General features: G+C 62.0%; 1 protein-coding gene across 12 annotated transcripts in view; it reads left to right on the top strand.

Annotated features, from left to right (window-relative positions):
• Positions 1–17416, top strand: part of ATP11A (ATPase phospholipid transporting 11A) — an 84638-nt gene that overhangs the window by 41075 nt on the left and 26147 nt on the right. For all 12 annotated transcript variants that reach the window (XM_032314942.1, XM_032314941.1, XM_032314940.1 and 9 more), the window contains 8 exons: positions 159–240; positions 1295–1445; positions 1772–1969; positions 4570–4743; positions 5786–5949; positions 7201–7272; positions 8394–8467; positions 11557–11660. In XM_032314942.1, the coding sequence (XP_032170833.1) occupies positions 159–240; positions 1295–1445; positions 1772–1969; positions 4570–4743; positions 5786–5949; positions 7201–7272; positions 8394–8467; positions 11557–11660 (1019 nt within the window). The remainder of the gene's footprint in view (positions 1–158; positions 241–1294; positions 1446–1771; positions 1970–4569; positions 4744–5785; positions 5950–7200; positions 7273–8393; positions 8468–11556; positions 11661–17416) is intronic.

Genomic DNA, 17416 nt, shown 5'->3' with positions numbered 1-17416 from the left:
GAGAAAGCAGAGATCGATCTCTGCAGGAACGGAAAGTGCTTCTTTAGTCGGAGGATCCCCGGCGGCTCGTCTGCCTGAGAAGCGCGCGGGGTGGCGTGCGCGGTCAGTTCTGCTGCTGCGGTCACGACTGCTCTGACACGGACTCTCCTGCCTCACAGGTGTTGCCATTTACACGGGCATGGAAACCAAGATGGCCCTGAACTACCAGTCGAAATCCCAGAAACGATCTGCTGTAGAGAAGTGAGTCTCGGGGCGCAGGGCCCCACAACCCGAAACCATCATGCGCCCCTGAGACACGACAGCTTTTCCCTTTGGCCTCATTAGGAATTCCGTCCTGGTCTCTAGGGCGCTGGTGGCGCAGGGTATTTAGGTAGACAGTCTTGATCTGCGGGGGCACAAGTGACCCCACACCTTCAGTCCACATCTGCAGGCCCCCCGTGTGGACACTGAAGTCCTGGCCACTCCTCTCACCAGTGCACGAAAATGTCAGAATTGGGTCACTTTCAGCTTTTCCCAAGGAAGGTGTGAACAGAGCAAACAGTCCCTTTTCCTTTAATGGTGAAATCCTGACAATAAGTCAGGTATAAAGTTACAGTCGTGAGACAACACGGCCCAGAATTTTGTCTTCTTTGCCTTTTGTTCACGTTGAGTCCCTGCCTCGAAGTGGTTATGACTATTTAATACGGAGCTGTGTGGGGCCTGGATCTCTGCGAGACTGTGAGGGGGTCTCTGCCTGCCCTCGGCAAGGTGGTCTCAACGGGACCCTGGGTCTCTCTGTCCGTGGGCGGCTGTCCCGATGGGAAAACGGAGATTTGGCTCTCAGTAAGCAAGAACGCTTCGTTTCCGGCGTCTGCCCCGATGAGCAGCTTCCAGAAACGGATGCCGGGAGACAAGCCTTCTTCACTGAGACACTGGGCGGGGGTTCAGGGCATCTCCCTGCCCCCTTCCCCGGTGGTGATCTCTCAGTGTGTCACTCCCTGGTCGACACTGTGGCAGAGGACTTGACATCCGGATGTCCTGATCTTAGACCCCCAGACCACGCAGTCCACCGCATGGGCCGCCAGCACCGCTCTCTCCTGTTTTCAGAACTTTCCTGTGGCCCCTGAAGTCACACGCCTGTGGCCACAGGAGGGGCTGCGGCGACGGGGGCTTCTGTTCTCATGCTTACCGTGCCGGCGGGCGGGGGCTCCTCTCCCTCACGGCGCCCCACGTCTTCGTGGCCCCACCGTCCTGACGCGTGAGAAAGGCTCCTCAGCCCGCGGTCACCGGGTGTCGTGGCTGTCTTGTGTTTCAGATCCATGAACGTGTTCCTCATCGTCTACCTCTGCATTCTGATCAGCAAAGCGCTGATCAACACCGTCCTCAAGTACGTGTGGCAGAGCGAGCCGTTCCGAGACGAGCCGTGGTATAACCAGAAAACCGAGTCGGAAAGACAGAGGAACCTGGTACGGAGCGCGCCCCCTTGGCCGTGATCAGACGCCCCGTGGGCTGCTGTCGCGAGAACGCGGCAGGCGAGCGCCTAGTCTTGACGGACGTCTCCGTCATGGAGACCTAGAAGGCGTACCCGTCGCCTCCCTGCCGCTGGCACAGGGCCCCCGTCTCACTTGGGTGTTTGAGGGTAGGGTCCGGACGGGGTCAGCTGCCACGGCATGAGCCCCCAGCGCAGGATCCCGTCCTCAGAGCGTGGCTGCGTTCATGAACGGCCAGTGCAGCCCAGGCGGGACTCGGGGCCGCCGGCCAGGTGGGCGCGGGGCTCACGCGGTGCTCTCAGCTCCTCAGGGCGCTCACCGACTTCCTGGCCTTCATGGTCCTCTTCAACTACATCATCCCCGTGTCCATGTACGTCACGGTGGAGATGCAGAAGTTCCTGGGCTCCTACTTCATCACCTGGGACGAGGAGATGTTTGACGAGGACACGGGGGAAGGGCCTCTGGTCAACACGTCGGATTTAAATGAAGAATTAGGACAGGTCGGTACCCGCGGCACTGCCCCCATCCCCCCGATTGGTGGGCGGTCACGTCCCTCTGCGTTTCGTTCCCAGGCACCCGGACCCTGTGTGATCTCGGCACAGTCTCAGGTGGTGCTGGGGAAAGGCTTCCCCTGTAAGCCATTCCCAGAGACGCATCCCACGACTCCCAGATCACAGCGTGACGTTGGCCTTTCACACTTTGTGTGACAGTTGACGGGGTTTGCTGTGTATGATTTATGCACAGCTAGCTGCGTTCGCCGGTTGCTGGAAGCTCCCCCGTGGCCGGGTGAGCGGTGCTTCTTCTGGGCGCTAATGCTGGAAGTTTGGGGAGTCCCTACCCTGCCGGCGCTGCACTCCGCTCTTACACCTGCTTTCCTTCCCTGAGCTCAGAGTGAGCCGTTTTCCTTGATTTTAAGATGAGTCCAGGGAGACCTCATGGCTTGGTGTGTCGCAGGCTTCAGACTCCAACCCCACCGCCCTGCTGTTTGCTAATGGTGGTGGCCGAGCTCTCGGCACTGGAATGTCTTGATCTGTGCGGGGGCCGCGGCTCCATACACCCGTCCCGCCAGAGCACCGTGCAGAATTTGGCATCGGGGCCACGGTGTCTGCCGCAGTGTGTGCCGCAGCCACCACGGGGGTGGGAGGGCTGTTCAGGGCTGCCTGGGTGAGGGGCAGAGCCGTGCACGCCTGTCCATGAGACCCGGACCACAGCTCCTCCTTCCTTGGGACACGGCTCTGGAAAGGCCCATCCCCTGGCTTGACCTATCTTTGCCTTTATGTTGCAGGAAAAATCATTTGGTAAACGTTAGTTCACTCATTTTTAAAAATGAAAAAACAAAGTAAGAAATTTGGGGGAGTAGTTTTGCAAACAGGCCATTTTAAAGATTTTATTTGAGAGAATGCGTGCACGGCACGTAGAGGGACAGAGGGAGAGAATCTCCCGCAGACGCCTTGCTGAGCACAGAGCCCGACATGGGGCCCGACCTCGACCTTGAGGTCACGATCTGAGGTGATACCAAGAATCAGATGCTTAACCGACGGCACCACCCAGGCACCCTCCAACAGGGTGGGGTCAGGCTGTGGCCCCCAAGCTCTGCCCCCACGAGGCCCCTGAGGCCTTCTGGGGATGGACGCAGAGACTCAGCTGGGGACCCGCTGCCTTCACCCACTGCGTCCCGGGTACTTGTTCCCGAGAGGTGACGTCCTTACGGATGAGCCCGGGTTTCCAGGCAACTGTTCTGCCGCGGTCGCGGGTGGGTCTGGTCCCAGACAGGCGCTCGGAAGCCCCGACTCGGCCACCTGGCAGCAGAACAGCTTTAGGTCCGCACGTGTCATGTCGTGTCTGTGCACGGTCCCTGCCGTGTGTTCCACGGCGTTCCCAGAGGAAAGCCCCTTCTGTAAGGAGACGCGTGGGGCGGTGCTCGGCACAGGAATCTATCTGACAGTTACCGTGGGAGGGTTGTGGACAGGGTTTCAGAGGACGGGGCCTCCAGGGGTGCCCGGGGGGGTCAGTTGGTGAAGACTCTGCCTTCGGCTCAGGTCAGGATCTCAGGATCCCGGGATCGCGCCCCACGTCGGGCTCCCTGCTCAGGGGGGAGCTGCTTCTGGATCTGCCCCTCGCTCACTCTCCCTCAAAGAAAGAAGTAAAATCTTTTTTTTTTTAAAGTAGAAGACGGCCTCCCGAGACGCCCATTGTCGTCGCCGCTCTGGGGAAGGGGCCGGTGACGTAGGCCGCACCGCCACCCCACTGGGGCCTGTCACACGCGGGCCGCCTTCCTGCTTCTCGCTGTCCGGAGCACAGGAGGGGCCGGCGGCGTCCGGGCAGCAGGTGTCAGCCGTGCCCTCACAGCTGGCTTGCGGAACCGGGCACAAAGGGGGGGGGAGGGGGCCAGACGGAAGAGAACGGTTTGCAGAGGCCACGTGAGGAAGCAGACGTGAAGCGCTTGGCCCCGTGTTACTGTGTCTTCTCTGTGCCACCTTCCTGCACGTTAAGCCTCTCCCACGCTGCCTCCCGCGCGTTCGGGGCAGCAGGCAGGTCTCAGCCGGCGGGGACGTCCCATGCCGTCACCTGGAATTCTGTTGTTCCTGATGAGCACGTCATCGGAATGGGTCTGAGTGGAGGGTCAACGCTGGGTACGGTTTTCCGTCGGAAATCTGTTCTGCCCTTTTGCTGGGGTTCTGGCTTCTGTGTTCTCAGTGGTACGTGGGCTGTGACCTCCCAGACCTTGCCGAGTAAGTGTGGGTCCGTCTTCCCTGCGTCCTTGGTTTTTTTGCTGGAGAAGCTTTAAGACCCCCGTCCCAAGTCTGTCTCTCCGAGGGGGACAGGGAGACCCCGTCTTCTGGGGAACGGGAAGGCCTCGCCTGCCCGTCCTGCGCAGCTGGGTCGGGGCTGCCGCGCCCGCTAGAGGCTGGAGGAGGCTGGCGAGCCGGCCACGCACGGCCCCCCTGGCGGTGTGGGCGGCCGTCGGAGAGGCCCCTTCCTGCAAGGAACGTGACGTCAGGAAGCAAGGCCGTGCCGGGGCCCGAGTCTGCCGTGGCCCCTTCCTCCCCGAGAAGGTCGCAGCCCCACCAGCTCACGCAGCGGCGCCGTGTGTCCGCAGGTCGAGTACATCTTCACAGACAAAACCGGCACGCTCACGGAGAACAACATGGAATTCAAGGAGTGCTGCATCGAGGGCCACGTGTACGTGCCACACGCCGTCTGCAATGGGCAGGTGCTCCCCGGGGCCGCCGGCATCGACATGATCGACGCCTCGCCGGGCCCCGGCGCCAGGGTAGGTGGCCACGCCCCCTGCACCTGTGTTCCTGGGCGTTCCCTGCTGCACCGCCCCGGTTCCCGAGCACAAGGCCGACCGGCGCCGCCCCGTGTCCCTGGGTCCCTCGTGGCTTCCATTAGGAGTGTGGGACGTCACCCTGTCCCGCCACGAGTCCACAGTCACGGTCACAGTCCTGCCACAGTCACGGCTGTGCGAGAAGCCACTGTGACAGCGAAGGCAGGGCACGTGGTGGGCTGAGAGCCAAGTATGCATACCACATGTCTATGCTCACGCGTGTGCACAGAGGCTTGAGCACGTGTACACGTGGAGGCACACGCGTGCTCACACGTGTGCACAGACGTGCCCCACTCATGGATTTCATAGTGACGCGCGCACTCATCCTGCACGTGGGTACACATGCCGCACGTGTGCACACGCACACGCACACATGCGGGGACACGTGCCCGTGCACGGCACACAGCCAAGTGCTGTGGTTCCGGACGTCCGCGTCTCGGGGCGGTTCTGTGACCCTCCCCGTGTCCACGTGGTCAGTGAGGAGACCATCCCGGAATCTTTGTGGCTGCAGAGCCCTGTCAGGGTCCCCTGGAAGCAGGACAGCTCGCCTTAGCGGGCGGTGCAGTGGCAGCCCTGGCCACCGAGGGCACCGTACCCCCGGCCTGCCTCACAGTTTCCACATGGAAACCGCTCTCCACGGCAGAGTGTCTCAGAGGGAGCCCCATGGTCTGTGGCCCACCTGGGTCTCGGCCACACCGCAGGGCCCCTGGGAAGGCGGTCAAGGGTCCCCAGGGCATTCTGGCTCCCGGATGCTGAGTTCACCTCCCCTGACCTTGACCCAGTGCCCTCACCTCCCTTACTCAGAAGTGCTGGGGGACGGCGAGAAGCCACACTTTCCCTCCTCCCGGAGGCCCCAGAGGTGAGACTCGCTCCTGGCTCCTGCCCCCCAGCAGTGGCACGTGTCGCCTGTCGTCCCGTCTTCGGCGCAGTGTCTGTGCGCGCGAAGCCGACGCGTAGATCTGTGGGTTGTGCTGTGCTTTCACAGGAGCGAGAGGAGCTGTTCTTCCGGGCGCTGTGCCTGTGCCACACCATCCAGGTGAAGGATGACGATGATGTGGACGGACCTCGGAAGTCGCCGGACGGGGGGAAGTCCTGTGTGTACATCTCGTCTTCTCCCGACGAGGTGGCCCTCGTGGAGGGCGTCCAGAGGTACGTCTCTGGGCAGGTCTGGCAGGTGGGGGCTCGTCCCAGAGTGTCTGGAGGCTGCAGTGCCGGGAGGCTTGCTGCAGGGTGGGTGGGCCGGCGGAGCTCCCGTGCCGGTGGACAGCGTCCCTCTGCACGCAGCCCACTGCCCACGTGACCAGCCGCCGTTTCCGCTGCCAGACTCTGTCACTGCTGCGCTACTTCCCCTAATTCCGTCTGGGTGTCCCTGTTCGATGCTCTGCTGTCCTCCCCGCGGTGACGTCCGGCTGGCTGCGTTTCGGTGACGGTGGTCGGTATTCTGGCCTGACCGGTGTTTCGCAGCCTTGTCGCGGCACCAGCGTGTCTCTGGTGTCCGCTGAGCTTGTTTCGAGGCTGGCTCGCGTTCCCAGGACGGCCACTCCGGGTTCTTGTTGGGACGCGTGGCTCACGTGTGTTCGCAATAAACCCCTGGCCGTGGGTTCTCTTCCTCACATCCCAAACGGTGGCTCCCCCCGACTCCTGACGAAGGTGCGAGCAGCATTCCCCACGCTCTGCGGCAGGCCTTCCCGGTCCGTCCCAACGAGTGCGCCGAACACACTGTGTCAGAAGTTAGGACGGACCGTTCTGCCAGCCACGGCGCGCTCCCCCCGGAAGGCTGCCAGCTCGTGCTGGGCCGAGCGGACACCCTTCCCCACGGTGGCCCCCTTGCATTGCCACGGCCTCGTCCCAGTCTCTGAGCTCCTGGCATCCAGAAGCCGCCCCTGCTGTGTCTGCACCGCGGCACCTGGCGTGCGGGCGGCACTCGGGTGTGCTGGTGGAGCACGGGCTGTCACGTGGTCCCCGCTCCACGGACGCCTGCTGGCCGACTGCGGGCTCTGGATCGCGGTCCCTCTTTGGGAAAACGAGAGGTCGTCCCGCAGGCCGACAGTCTCTCAGGATCCTTGTAAGTGTGACACGGCCGTGGGGCTGAACAGCCCCACTGCTCAGGAAGCCAGATGCGGCCCCTGTGGACGGGCCAGTCCCCACACCCGCCCTTGTCCTGGAGCACGCGCTGGTGCTTACCAGTCCGAGGGCAGAGTCTGTCGCAGTTGTGGTGGCTCTCGGAGCGCGTCTCGAGCAGTAAATAGATGACTCGTTGCCTCCGTCTGCAGCCCAGTCACGGCCTCTGTCTTACCGGAAGAGCTTCTTTCTGTCGAGGAAGCTTTCCCCGACTTGAAAAACGTGTGGGGGAGAAGCGTCCGAGCTGGGAATTAAGCTCTGACCGCCTCCTGCTTGCAGGCTGGGCTTCACGTACCTGCGGCTGAAGGACGGCTACATGGAGATCTTGAACAGGGAGAACGGCGTGGAGAGGTGAGCCCGGCCCGCGGTCTTGGCGGGGCCCACGTTCCCGGTCCCGCCCCACGCTGGCCTCCCCTTCCTCTCGCGGCGGCCCTGGACCGTCGCCCACCGGCCGGTCGGTCAGAGTGTGTGCCGGGAGCCGTCCCAGATGAGGCTCCCCGGGAGTCCCCGTGGCACGTGGGGTCTGACCAGAGTGGCCGCACGACGCCGGGTTCCCCTGTCGCGGGTCGCCCCACACAGGGTCCGAGCCAGGGCGCGTGGGATGCTTGTGGTTCCCGTTCTGTCTCCACGCACCACACGCGTTCAGTGTTCGTGACCGGGTCCGTCGGGGCTGGTCCCACACACGGAGGGCGTATCACGAGCTCAGCGCGGAGCTCCGCCTCCTCTACAAATAAACCTGCAATAGCGGGTCCAGCAGAAACGGGGCAGAGGACATAAGGCTTGGCGGTTCTGGCCTCAGAGACCCTTGGATTTTAACGTTTCCTTAAGAAGCATAAACTCCTGCACTGGCAGGGGTGGTGAGCCCCTGACCAGACCAGCTGCCGGTCCTTGGTGGGCACAGTGGGCTTGTCTCCAGGGTGCTGGCGGCCGTGGGATCCGCGCGACTGCCCGCGGAGGGCAGAGGCCCACCCACCGTGGGGCTCCTGGATCCCGGCTGGGGTCTGTGGGCTGCGGGGAGTTTCTGGCGGCGTCTGTCCAGGGGGGCTGAACTGCTTTCAGTGTTTCAGATGTCAGCAGGAATCACGGTCTGCTGATAATGACTGCACAAGCCGACCGCGCATTGGTTTTGTTTTTTTTAAATGGTTTTTACAAACTCCAAGGACCCCGGTGTAGCTCAGATATGGCCTGTGTGTTTAGAATTCAGGGGTGTGAGCGTGTACTTTGTGTGCTGGACAGACATCCAGGGCACCTTGGACTGGGGGTGAGCCCACAGGAGCCTGGCCTCAGCCTCCCCTCCATGCAGCCGCCAGGAGCCCAGCGCCTGCCCCGTGGATCCCGAGGGTGCGGGCGAGCGGGCGGACAGGCCAGAGGATGCCCCAGTTGCTGTGCCGCGGGAAGTGCAGTGCTAACCCAGATTCCGGGGCTGTGAGAGCTGGAGAAGGAGTAAAAGCGATTTCTGATCTCTTCTTCAGGTTTGAACTGCTGGAAATTTTGAGTTTTGACTCAGTAAGAAGGAGAATGAGCGTGATTGTGAAATCCATCACAGGTAGGAATGTGTTTTTCCTTCGAGTTTTCGAATTACACGCTGTGGCGGTTTTATTCTCGTGCTTACCTGTGTAGGAGCTCGAGGACCCAACCGTTTGTTCTCTCTCAAAACACCGAGGTGAGCAGGGCACAGGGCCCCTCGGCTTCGCGGGCGCAGGTGCGGTCCTGGGGCTCCTGGGCTTTGTACCTGGCACGGGTGCAGCCCCCGTGGGCCCCGCGTGGCTGGCAGGCCGTGCAGGGGCTCCTGTCCCTCCCTGCGGCCGCCACACACAGCAGCCTGACACCGCCCCCTGCAGCCTTCCGGGCGCCCGCCACCGCGTCCGTCCTGAAGACCCTGCCAGGCGCTGAGGCACCTGCTGTGCCCGACAGACGCTTCTCCAGAGCTGAGCACCGACCCCCTGAGCTGCCTTCCCTGACCCCTACTCGGGCCAACCCCAGTTGCCTGTTTCCACACGGAGGTCCTCTTGCCGGTGGGACGTTTCCAGGGAGGGGCAGCGCACCAGGCACCTTGTGGGACGCCTTCTGGCTGCCGCGGTCAGGTGAGCTGTCCTGGCCGGGGCTGGGAGCACCCGAGGACAGAAGCCAGCCGTGTCTCGCGGGCTCCCCGCCGCATGGCTCTGCTCAGTTGAAGGCACCCGCAGTTGCAGAACGGCCTCTTAGCCGACGCTGCGGGATCTCGGTCCTTCTTACGTCTTAAAGCCGGGCGCCACCAGGCTGGGTCCGTGTCTTTGGAAAGTCGCCTGGTAAGCGGCAGACGCAGCGCACTGCCCTGAGCGCGCACGGACTCTGAGCCGGCCGATGAAGTGGGAGGCACGCTGGGGAATTCTGGGTCAGCCGGTGTCGCTCCTGCGCACGGGCGGCCGATACCCTCCAGCAGGGCCCTGGTGACGCGGTCCTGGGGGCACGCGCCATGGCTTGCCTTACTCCTCAGGCCGCAGAGGACGGTGTGAGGTGGCCGGGGTGTGTCGTTGGGCAGAACCCTGTGACTCACTTCCTGGGGCGCTGGGCAAGCCTGGGCAAGGCACGTGGCAGCTCTGGGCACGGTCCCTGCGTGGTCCCCACACCCCTGAGCCTGGCGGCGGCGTGGTATCCTGGCGCAGCCCAGCCAAGGAGACTTGTGCCAAGCACCTGAGGATGTAACACGGTGTCCGAGCTGCCTGGAATGCGAGGAGACGGTCCTCCGCTCGGGCCGTCCAGTCGTGGGACAGTCCCGTAACGCTGAAGGACACGGTCTGGTGTGCAGGCGCGGTCGAAGCCGTGCGCTGGCCTGGGAGGAGGGCGTTGGGTGGGAACCGGACGTCACTGGTCCTTTGCCCTGTGGGTTCCCTGTGAAGACGGATGCGGATGTGCCGTCTGGCCGCCGAGTCGCGTCTGGGAGACGGTTCCCGGTCGCAGTCCCGACTGCGCCACAGGGAGTGAGGCAGCGTTACTCAGCAAGCCCTGCCCCCTCCGTGGGGGGCTGGGGGCCCTCAGAGTGGGACCCTCGGAGACCCCTCCCACCTTCCCGCAGGAGGGCGCCGCGGAGCTCCAGGAGTCGTCATGTCACGGCAGTGAGGCCGGGCCCGGGCCCCCCTTGCACGGGGAGACGTCCGCCCGTTCCTGGGGGTCCCCGCAGATCCGCAGGCTTCCCAGGACAGACCACGTGGCAACTGAACCAGCCACGGCACCAGTTATTTTCAGGAGAAGTTTGAATAATGGGTTAAGCAAGTTCTTCTTTGCGTAGTAACGGATCCCCGGGGGTGAGGCTCATGGCTCTGGTTTTCCAGCCTGTAGGATATGAGAGACCATGAGCCCCTGTGGCCAGTGAGAGCGCGGCTGCCCGAGGGCTGTGAGCGGCCTTAGCCATGGCTTGCTGCACGGCAGGGACACCCGTGTGGGCACGCCTCTGCGTGGTAGCTCCGTGCTGGCTTCCAGAACTCTGGTTCTTTGCAGAATAAAGTGGTTTTCACTCTGGACGTTTTTATGTCAGAGGCTGTTGTAACCGAGTCCTGGGGCCAGACGTACCCCAGCTGGACCACGTGTGCCAGGGAGTGATAGGTTGACACAGTGACCTGAGCCATTACCATAAATCCTCACGGTTGTTTATGAATATAGCGTCGGAGAGCGCATGGTGATGCCTGGCCTCGCCCTTCTGGCTGGAAACCGTGTCTGAGGAAGTTAGGTCTGGTGTCCAGAACGGGTCCTGCCCAGGCTGGTCGTCGGCCCAGAATCTGGCCACAAGCCCGCACGATTGGCGGGCGTGTCCTGGGGGTGGGGCTGTGCCCCGCGGGACCCCGTCCCGATCTGTGTGCTGGTGGCCCGGACGTCGTGACACTGTCCTTTCCGGCCGTGGGTTGACCTCAGCCGTGGTCTAGTCTCAGGACATCTGTGGGCATCCCTTTGCTGTCTGGGGCGTTTCGCTCTGGGCACCACGAGCACGTCCCTGCTGGGGTCATCGGGGCCCCAGGTACCATGGCCACATTCAGGCGCCCTTGTCCAGGTCCCGTGCTCTCCAGGAGCCACGTGCAAATGCAGCTGGCCGGTGGAGGGCCACGTGGACACTCGTGGCTGGCAGAGAAGGCGCCCCCCCTGCGGGCTTGTCGACCAGAGCCAGCCTCGTCCGTCTTGTTCTCTCCTCTTGGTCTCGCCGGCTTCCCCTGCTGACCTGGACGAGAACATTGGTTAATCTCACAGGGCAGCGTGGGTCTGCGGTGCAGGCTTGTGTGAAGCCGTGGGGACGTCTCCTGGGCTGTGGGGGACGCCTCACAGCACGCGTTCGTGGGTCTTGCTGGGGTGAAGGATGACGAGCCCTCGGTGGCAGTGTCTCGTGGGGCCCCGTCCCGTTCCGTGACCTTGCCCGGGGGCCAGAGGGCAGTGGGGCCCGTTTTCCTCCTGGTCTTCCTCCTGGTCCTCAACGGCCCACGCGATCTGGGGCTGTGGGAAAAACGACTTCACTTTCTCCCGACTGCACGCGGTAACAGGTCTCAGGAAACGCCTCTGACGCTCTCAACGTGGACGTTCCTGTTTCTGCTGCTTCGTAAAAGCGTAACGTGCAGAATGATCTAGTTCTCCCCTCGTGTAACTGAACGTCTGGTTTCCTTCCTTTCGTAGGAGAAATCTATCTCTTCTGCAAGGGAGCTGATTCGTCCATATTTCCCCGGGTGATAGAAGGCAAAGTCGACCAGATCCGGGCCAGAGTGGAGCGCAACGCGGTGGTGAGATGGGGCTGGGGGCGGCCCACGTGCCTCACGCCGGGAGGGCGGCTGGCAGCAGCGTCCTGCTCTGTCTGCTGAGGGACGTGCTCTGAGGGCCACCTGTGCCGTACGCGGAGTGGAACCCACGGGAAGCCCTGGGGGTGGGGGGCGCTGGCGGGGTGTCTGTGTTATAAGCACGTCCGCGTCGTTGTGTCGGGTCCTGTGGGGCTCTGGGGAAGCGCTCCGTCATCGTGAAGCCGCGTCCTTGGTGTCTCCCCCGCGTGGTTCCCGCACGTCTCTGCCCCAGGCAGCCCCATGTGGTTGGCCCACTTGCCTGAGCTCTGGCCCCCGCCGGCAGGTGCCTCTGACCCTGTCCACCCACCCCCCACCAGACCCTATGCCACAGACCGTGGCGGCCCTGCACAGCCGTGTCCCCACTGCTGCAAACCACAGAATTTCACGTGCCCATCGTTACAAACCCAGCAGGGTCTGGTCAAGGTGTTCAGCTGTGCTCTCGCCGACGGGGCGGACCCGAGTAAGCTCGTGCTCACGGAAGTGTGGGAGAAGCGCCCCCAGACTCAGCTCCGGGAGGCTGGAGTGCCACGGCCCTAGGGCAGCCGTTGTGCGCTCGTTCCTGACGGTGTGGCCCGCGTGGCGGGTGTGCCAGCAGCTCTGGCTGCGGTCCCCATGCCCCTGACCCCTCCTGGCCCGGGGAGGCTCTGCGCTGAGGCCCTGAGCCCACAGGGACGGGAAGGAGATGCTGCTTGGAGGTGACTGAGCTCTGGCGTGGGGGGTCACAGTCAGTCAGCCTGCTGCCCAGAGGCCAGGGTCCCGTTTGTGCAACAGGACGGAGGGCTTCTGCGAAGCACCTGGACACACATGCTCACCGCCGTCTCGGGGCCCTCAGTGTCGATACCCGCTTGCCCAGTCGTCCCCAAGGGGGCAGCCCATCTACGAGTCAGTCCAGCACCAGATCTACAACGACGACACGCGGTTGGTTGCCGGCCGAGCAGGTCACCACACCTGCCGGGCCTGGGCCCGTCTGCCCTCCGTGTGGACGCTCGCCACACCCAGTCGCTGCCCGGACCCCAGGACCTCAGCCCAGGACGCTGAGAGGATGCTCCTGCCACTCTGGGGTCTCTGTCCACCCCCTGCTCCGGGGGGCCGGGGCATCCACACCAGCCTCAGAGATGGCGTTTCCTCACCTGCACACAGGCGGCCGGTGGTGTGGTTTCTCCGTCCACGAGGCCCTCATCCCATAACCGGCTGTAAGCTCTCCCCTCCAGGCTCCGTCGTGGCCTTCTTCGGAGAGCTCCGGGGACAGATGGCGCTCTGCGGCGGAGCAAGGGCGGCCGTGCCTGGGCGCATCGGGGCACGTGGGCTCCCCCGGTCTCCCCTCTGGCTCCAGTGCACTCACCACCGTCCGTGGCTGTTCGGCAGCCCCTGCTGGGACCCCTCTTGCCGCCCCGGGTGTGTGTGGCGGGCAGCCGTGCAGAAACAGCCGCGTGTGTGGTGGGATGGATTCACGTTTCCTTTCCCTTGAGGCGCCTGCTGTCTTCGTTCTCTGTGTCTCTTTGGCGGCCGCTTTCGGGGTCACACCTGCTCAGGCCTCTTGGGTCTGGGGGTCTGTGGTTTTTTTAATCAAGCTGGGGAGTTTTCAGCCATTGTGTCTTACGACATACCCACCTTATGACATACCCACCGTCCCCACCTTTCCCAGAACCGCAGTGCCCTGTGGGTAGCGTACGTGGTCCTTGCGGGCCCCTGGGTCTTTTCTTCGAAAACGTCCTCGGTTTTGTTTTGGGTACTTTCTGTCACCCTGTCTTCATGCCTGTCCTCTAGCAAGCTGTCTCGTCGGCCCCAGGCTGTGGCCGGGTCCGCCTCACCTCAGACGCTCTTTCTCTCACTGCACGGCTGGGTTTAAGTTTGGGACCCGTGAAGCACGTGGCGGCCGTTGGACGGTGTCTCCGCCAGCTCTGCCCTCGGAGCTGGGTCTGCGTCCGCCTCAGCTGGGGTCGTGTCCTCGCCGTGGGTGAGCTCTCTGCCCCCTTGCATCCTGCTGGCCTTTGCCGGACTGGCCCGAGGATGCCCGCCTGTGGGCTGCCCCGTGTTCGTGTCAGCCACGGCTCTGTTCCCGGCACAGTTCTGTTCAGACAGCGGCTCTCTGACCTGTGGCGTGGGTCCAGGCATCGCTGGGGTGGACCGAGTTCCTCCCTGTCCAGAGACAAAGCCCCTGGGGACTGTGGGGTCTCCCATCTGGCTCCTGGGACGGCACCGTCCCCTCCCTCCGATGGTTTGTCCCCGGCCTGGGGAGCCCCTCACGTGCCCAGTGGTCCTCTGCAGACGCTCAAACGGAGGCTGCCGCAGTCCCCTTACTGGCCCTGCCCCCACAGCCTGTGTGCCGCCTGCGGGCGCTCGGCATTCAGTACAGCGATGGAGATGTGACGGCGCAGAGCGGCCAGCGGTGGCTTCTCGCAGGCCGAGCCGCGTGCATGGTGAGGACCCGCCCCCACCCCTCGTTGTTGGGAGACGTTCGGGCGGTTCCCGGCGTGAAGCCACCGGAAAGAAACCCGCCTGTACCCGTCTGGGTCGTGCGTACATAGATTCTCACGTCTCCGGGGTGGGCGGCCTGGAGCATGGTGTCAGCATCTAGTGTTTTAAGAAACTCCCACCTGTTTTCTGGCGTCCGCCCCGTCGGGCGCCGCGTCTCCGGTCTGCAGCCGGCGCCACACATGCAGGTGACCGTCGCGCCCACCCAGGCCGCCGCTCTGCGAGCTCGCGTGCCCTCCTCATCCACGGCAAAACGTCCCGCTGTGTCTGCTTTCTGCTCTCGGGATGGTCCGGCACGATGTTTTTGTGTTTTTTGGGTAGGATTTTAAGGGTTCTTTAAAAGCCGAAGACGTTAACTCCTCCGCGTGTTTCTTCCACGTCAGCGGCCGCTTCCTCTCTGCGGGGCCTTTTGCCGAGCCTCTGGCTGTAGGTTTCTGACTCGGGGACGTGCGTCTGGTGTGCCCCGCCTGAGCTGTGGTCACCGCTAGGTGCCGAGTGCGTCTCCTGTTTTCTTCCGCGAGATTCGCATTGGTGTGGTTTACGTCTCAGTCTGTGACCCGTTTCTCGTCGTGCTCAGTATGTGGAACTAGACTCGGCCGGGCAGCTGCGCTCAGCACGGATTCACCCGTGTCGATGGCAGTGTCACCCCCAGCGGAAACCGAGCCCACGGAGCAAGGTCTCCCCTCGCAGGCCACCAGCCCCTGCTGACCTCTGCCCCGCCCTCCGTCCCCGCGCACTTCCCTCTGCTGGGTCTTTCGTGCACGCGGGCTCGTACGGGGTCTGTGCCCTCGAGGCCGCCTTCCTCGCTCAGCATCGCGCTCTCAGGTTCCTCCAGGCATTGCTGTCCCCGAGCCTCGAGCCTTTTATGGTGGAATAACATTCTGCCCCGTGGGTCCACTAGACGGGCCACAGTTTGTCCATCCGTGTGTTGACACGCGTCCGGCAGCTGGAGAGGTGGTTGTGGGGACGCTGGTCCCGGGGTCTGTTTGGGGCCCGGCCTGCGGGACTCCATTCACGTGCCCAGGGATGGAATTGCTGGGTCACGTGGGGACTCCCGTTAGTTCGAGTCTTGACGAACCGCCAGACTGCTTCCCACAGATGCTGCGCTGTCACCCGTCCCCGCCAGATGCGCACGAGGGCTTCAGGTTCTCTGCGTCCTCGTGGACACGCGCCAGTGTCTGCTTTTGTTACAGTTCTGTGCTGGGTACACAGTGGTGTCTCACTGTGGTGCTGATGGCATTTCCGTCACAGCCACGGGGCCAAGCGTGCATTCTCATGCTGCTGACCATTGGGAGGGCTTCGCACAAGGGCCCCTTCAGACCCTTGGCCCGTTTTTAAACTGGGCTGTTTATTGTTATTGTTGTTGGCTGGTAGGTGTTCTTTATGTATTCCGGATCCTAATGCCTTGTGGGACGTGTATGTGATTTGTGACTGTTTTGTTCTTTTGGCTGCGTTCTCACTCTCTTGATAGTGTCCTTTGATGCAGACACTTGTAGGGTTTAGTCCAGTTCAGTGTATCTCCCGTGCTCTGCTGCCTGCGCGTTCACTGTCACATTTACAAAACTGTTGCCAAACCCGAGGTCCTGAAGATGTTCCCGTGCTTTTCTTCGGAGTCTGCTGCTGCTCGCTCGCACGTGGACGCCTGTGACCCATTCCGAGTTAGCTTTGTAAGTGCGTGAGGAGGGTCCAGCCTCACTCTCCCACAGGTGGCCGCATCTCTTCCCAGCTCTGTTGTGGGACAGATGCGTGCCCTGTCTGTTGGTCCTGGCGCCCACATCAGGAACCCCCAGCCGTGCACGGGAGGCTCAGTTCTGCCCCATCGTTCTCTGGCATGTCGCCAGCGGCACGGTTCTGACAGCTGTCCCTTTTCAGGAAGTTCGGCGATCCAGAAGTGTGCGGCCTTCAACTTTGTTGTTCTTTTATTATGAAACTGTAGGCTGATCTCAGAACTTTGAGACGCCACAATATGTTAGGATATGTGTAGCCCTCAGGCTGTTGCTGGGGGGTCACTCTGACCCTATGGAGGGCTTCGGGTGTTGTCCTTGGGATGAGAATCTCCAGTCCATGCACTTCGGGCATCTTCCCTTTCCCTCGGTCTCCTGAATTTCTCCTGGCAACACATTGTAGTTTCCAGCCTACAAATCTTTTACCTTCTTGATGCAATTGATTGTTGTGTGTAGACTTTGTATTTTTTTTTTAAGATTTTATTTATTTATTTGACAGACAGAGATCACAAGTAGGCCGAGAGGCAGGCAGAGAGAGAGGAGGGAAGCAGTCTCCCCGCCAAGCAGGGAGCCCGATGCGGGACTCGATCCCAGGACCCTGGGATCATGACCTGAGCCGAAGGCAGAGACTTAACCCACTGAGCCACCCAGGCGCCCCTTTGTATTTCAACCATTTCCTGAATTTGTCAGTCCCAGTGTTTTTCTCTGGCGTCTTCCGGGTTGTCATCATAACTCTGAACATGGTAACATTACCTCTTCCTCTACAATTCGATGCCTTTCTTTTCTTCTTGCGTAGTTGTTCTGGTTAGGAATTCCGAGGCTGGGCTGAATACAAGTGGCCAAAGTGAGCATCCTGGTGTTGTTCCTGATTCGGGGGCAAAGTGTTTCATAGTATGATGCTGGCGTGGGGTTTTCACTAAGGCCTCTGCGGTATTGGGGAAATTCCCTTCTATTCCTAGTTTAAGGAGTGTTTGTTTTTAATCATGAAACGGTGTTGGATTGAGATGTGGTGTGAGATTGGTGTGAGATGCTTTTTCTGCATCAACTGAGGTGATTGCAGGGGCACTGGCTTCCTTCTGCTCCCATCACGTGGCCCATGGACCGACGCCCTTGCCGAGTCAGCCTCGCCTGCCTGGGAGAAACCCATCGGTCATGGCGCATAACCCTTCACGTACGCTCTTGGGTTCCATTTGCTGGTACTTGGCTAAGGACTTTTCCATCTGTATTTGGAAGACGTTGTTGAACTTTCTCCTGTTGTAGTGTGTCTTTCTGGCTTTGTTTGTACGCCAGCGAGTTCTATACACAGTGTGCGGGGTCTGGCTAGTACTTCGCAGAAGGAGTCGGGAAAGGTTTCTGCTCCCCAGCTCCACGAGTGGAAATCCCATGTCTACCTCTAGAAACGAACTTTTTTTATTTCGGAAAGCTCTGCTCACCGTTCACACCAACGCTTTGAAGAACTTCAAGGACACCAGGAGGGACCAGGCCGCACTATGACTGGGTCCT

Source organism: Mustela erminea, chromosome 15, assembly GCF_009829155.1.
Source record: "Mustela erminea isolate mMusErm1 chromosome 15, mMusErm1.Pri, whole genome shotgun sequence".
In the NCBI taxonomy this organism is placed as follows: domain Eukaryota; kingdom Metazoa; phylum Chordata; class Mammalia; order Carnivora; family Mustelidae; genus Mustela; species Mustela erminea.
This window is presented reverse-complemented; position numbering and strand designations above follow the sequence as displayed.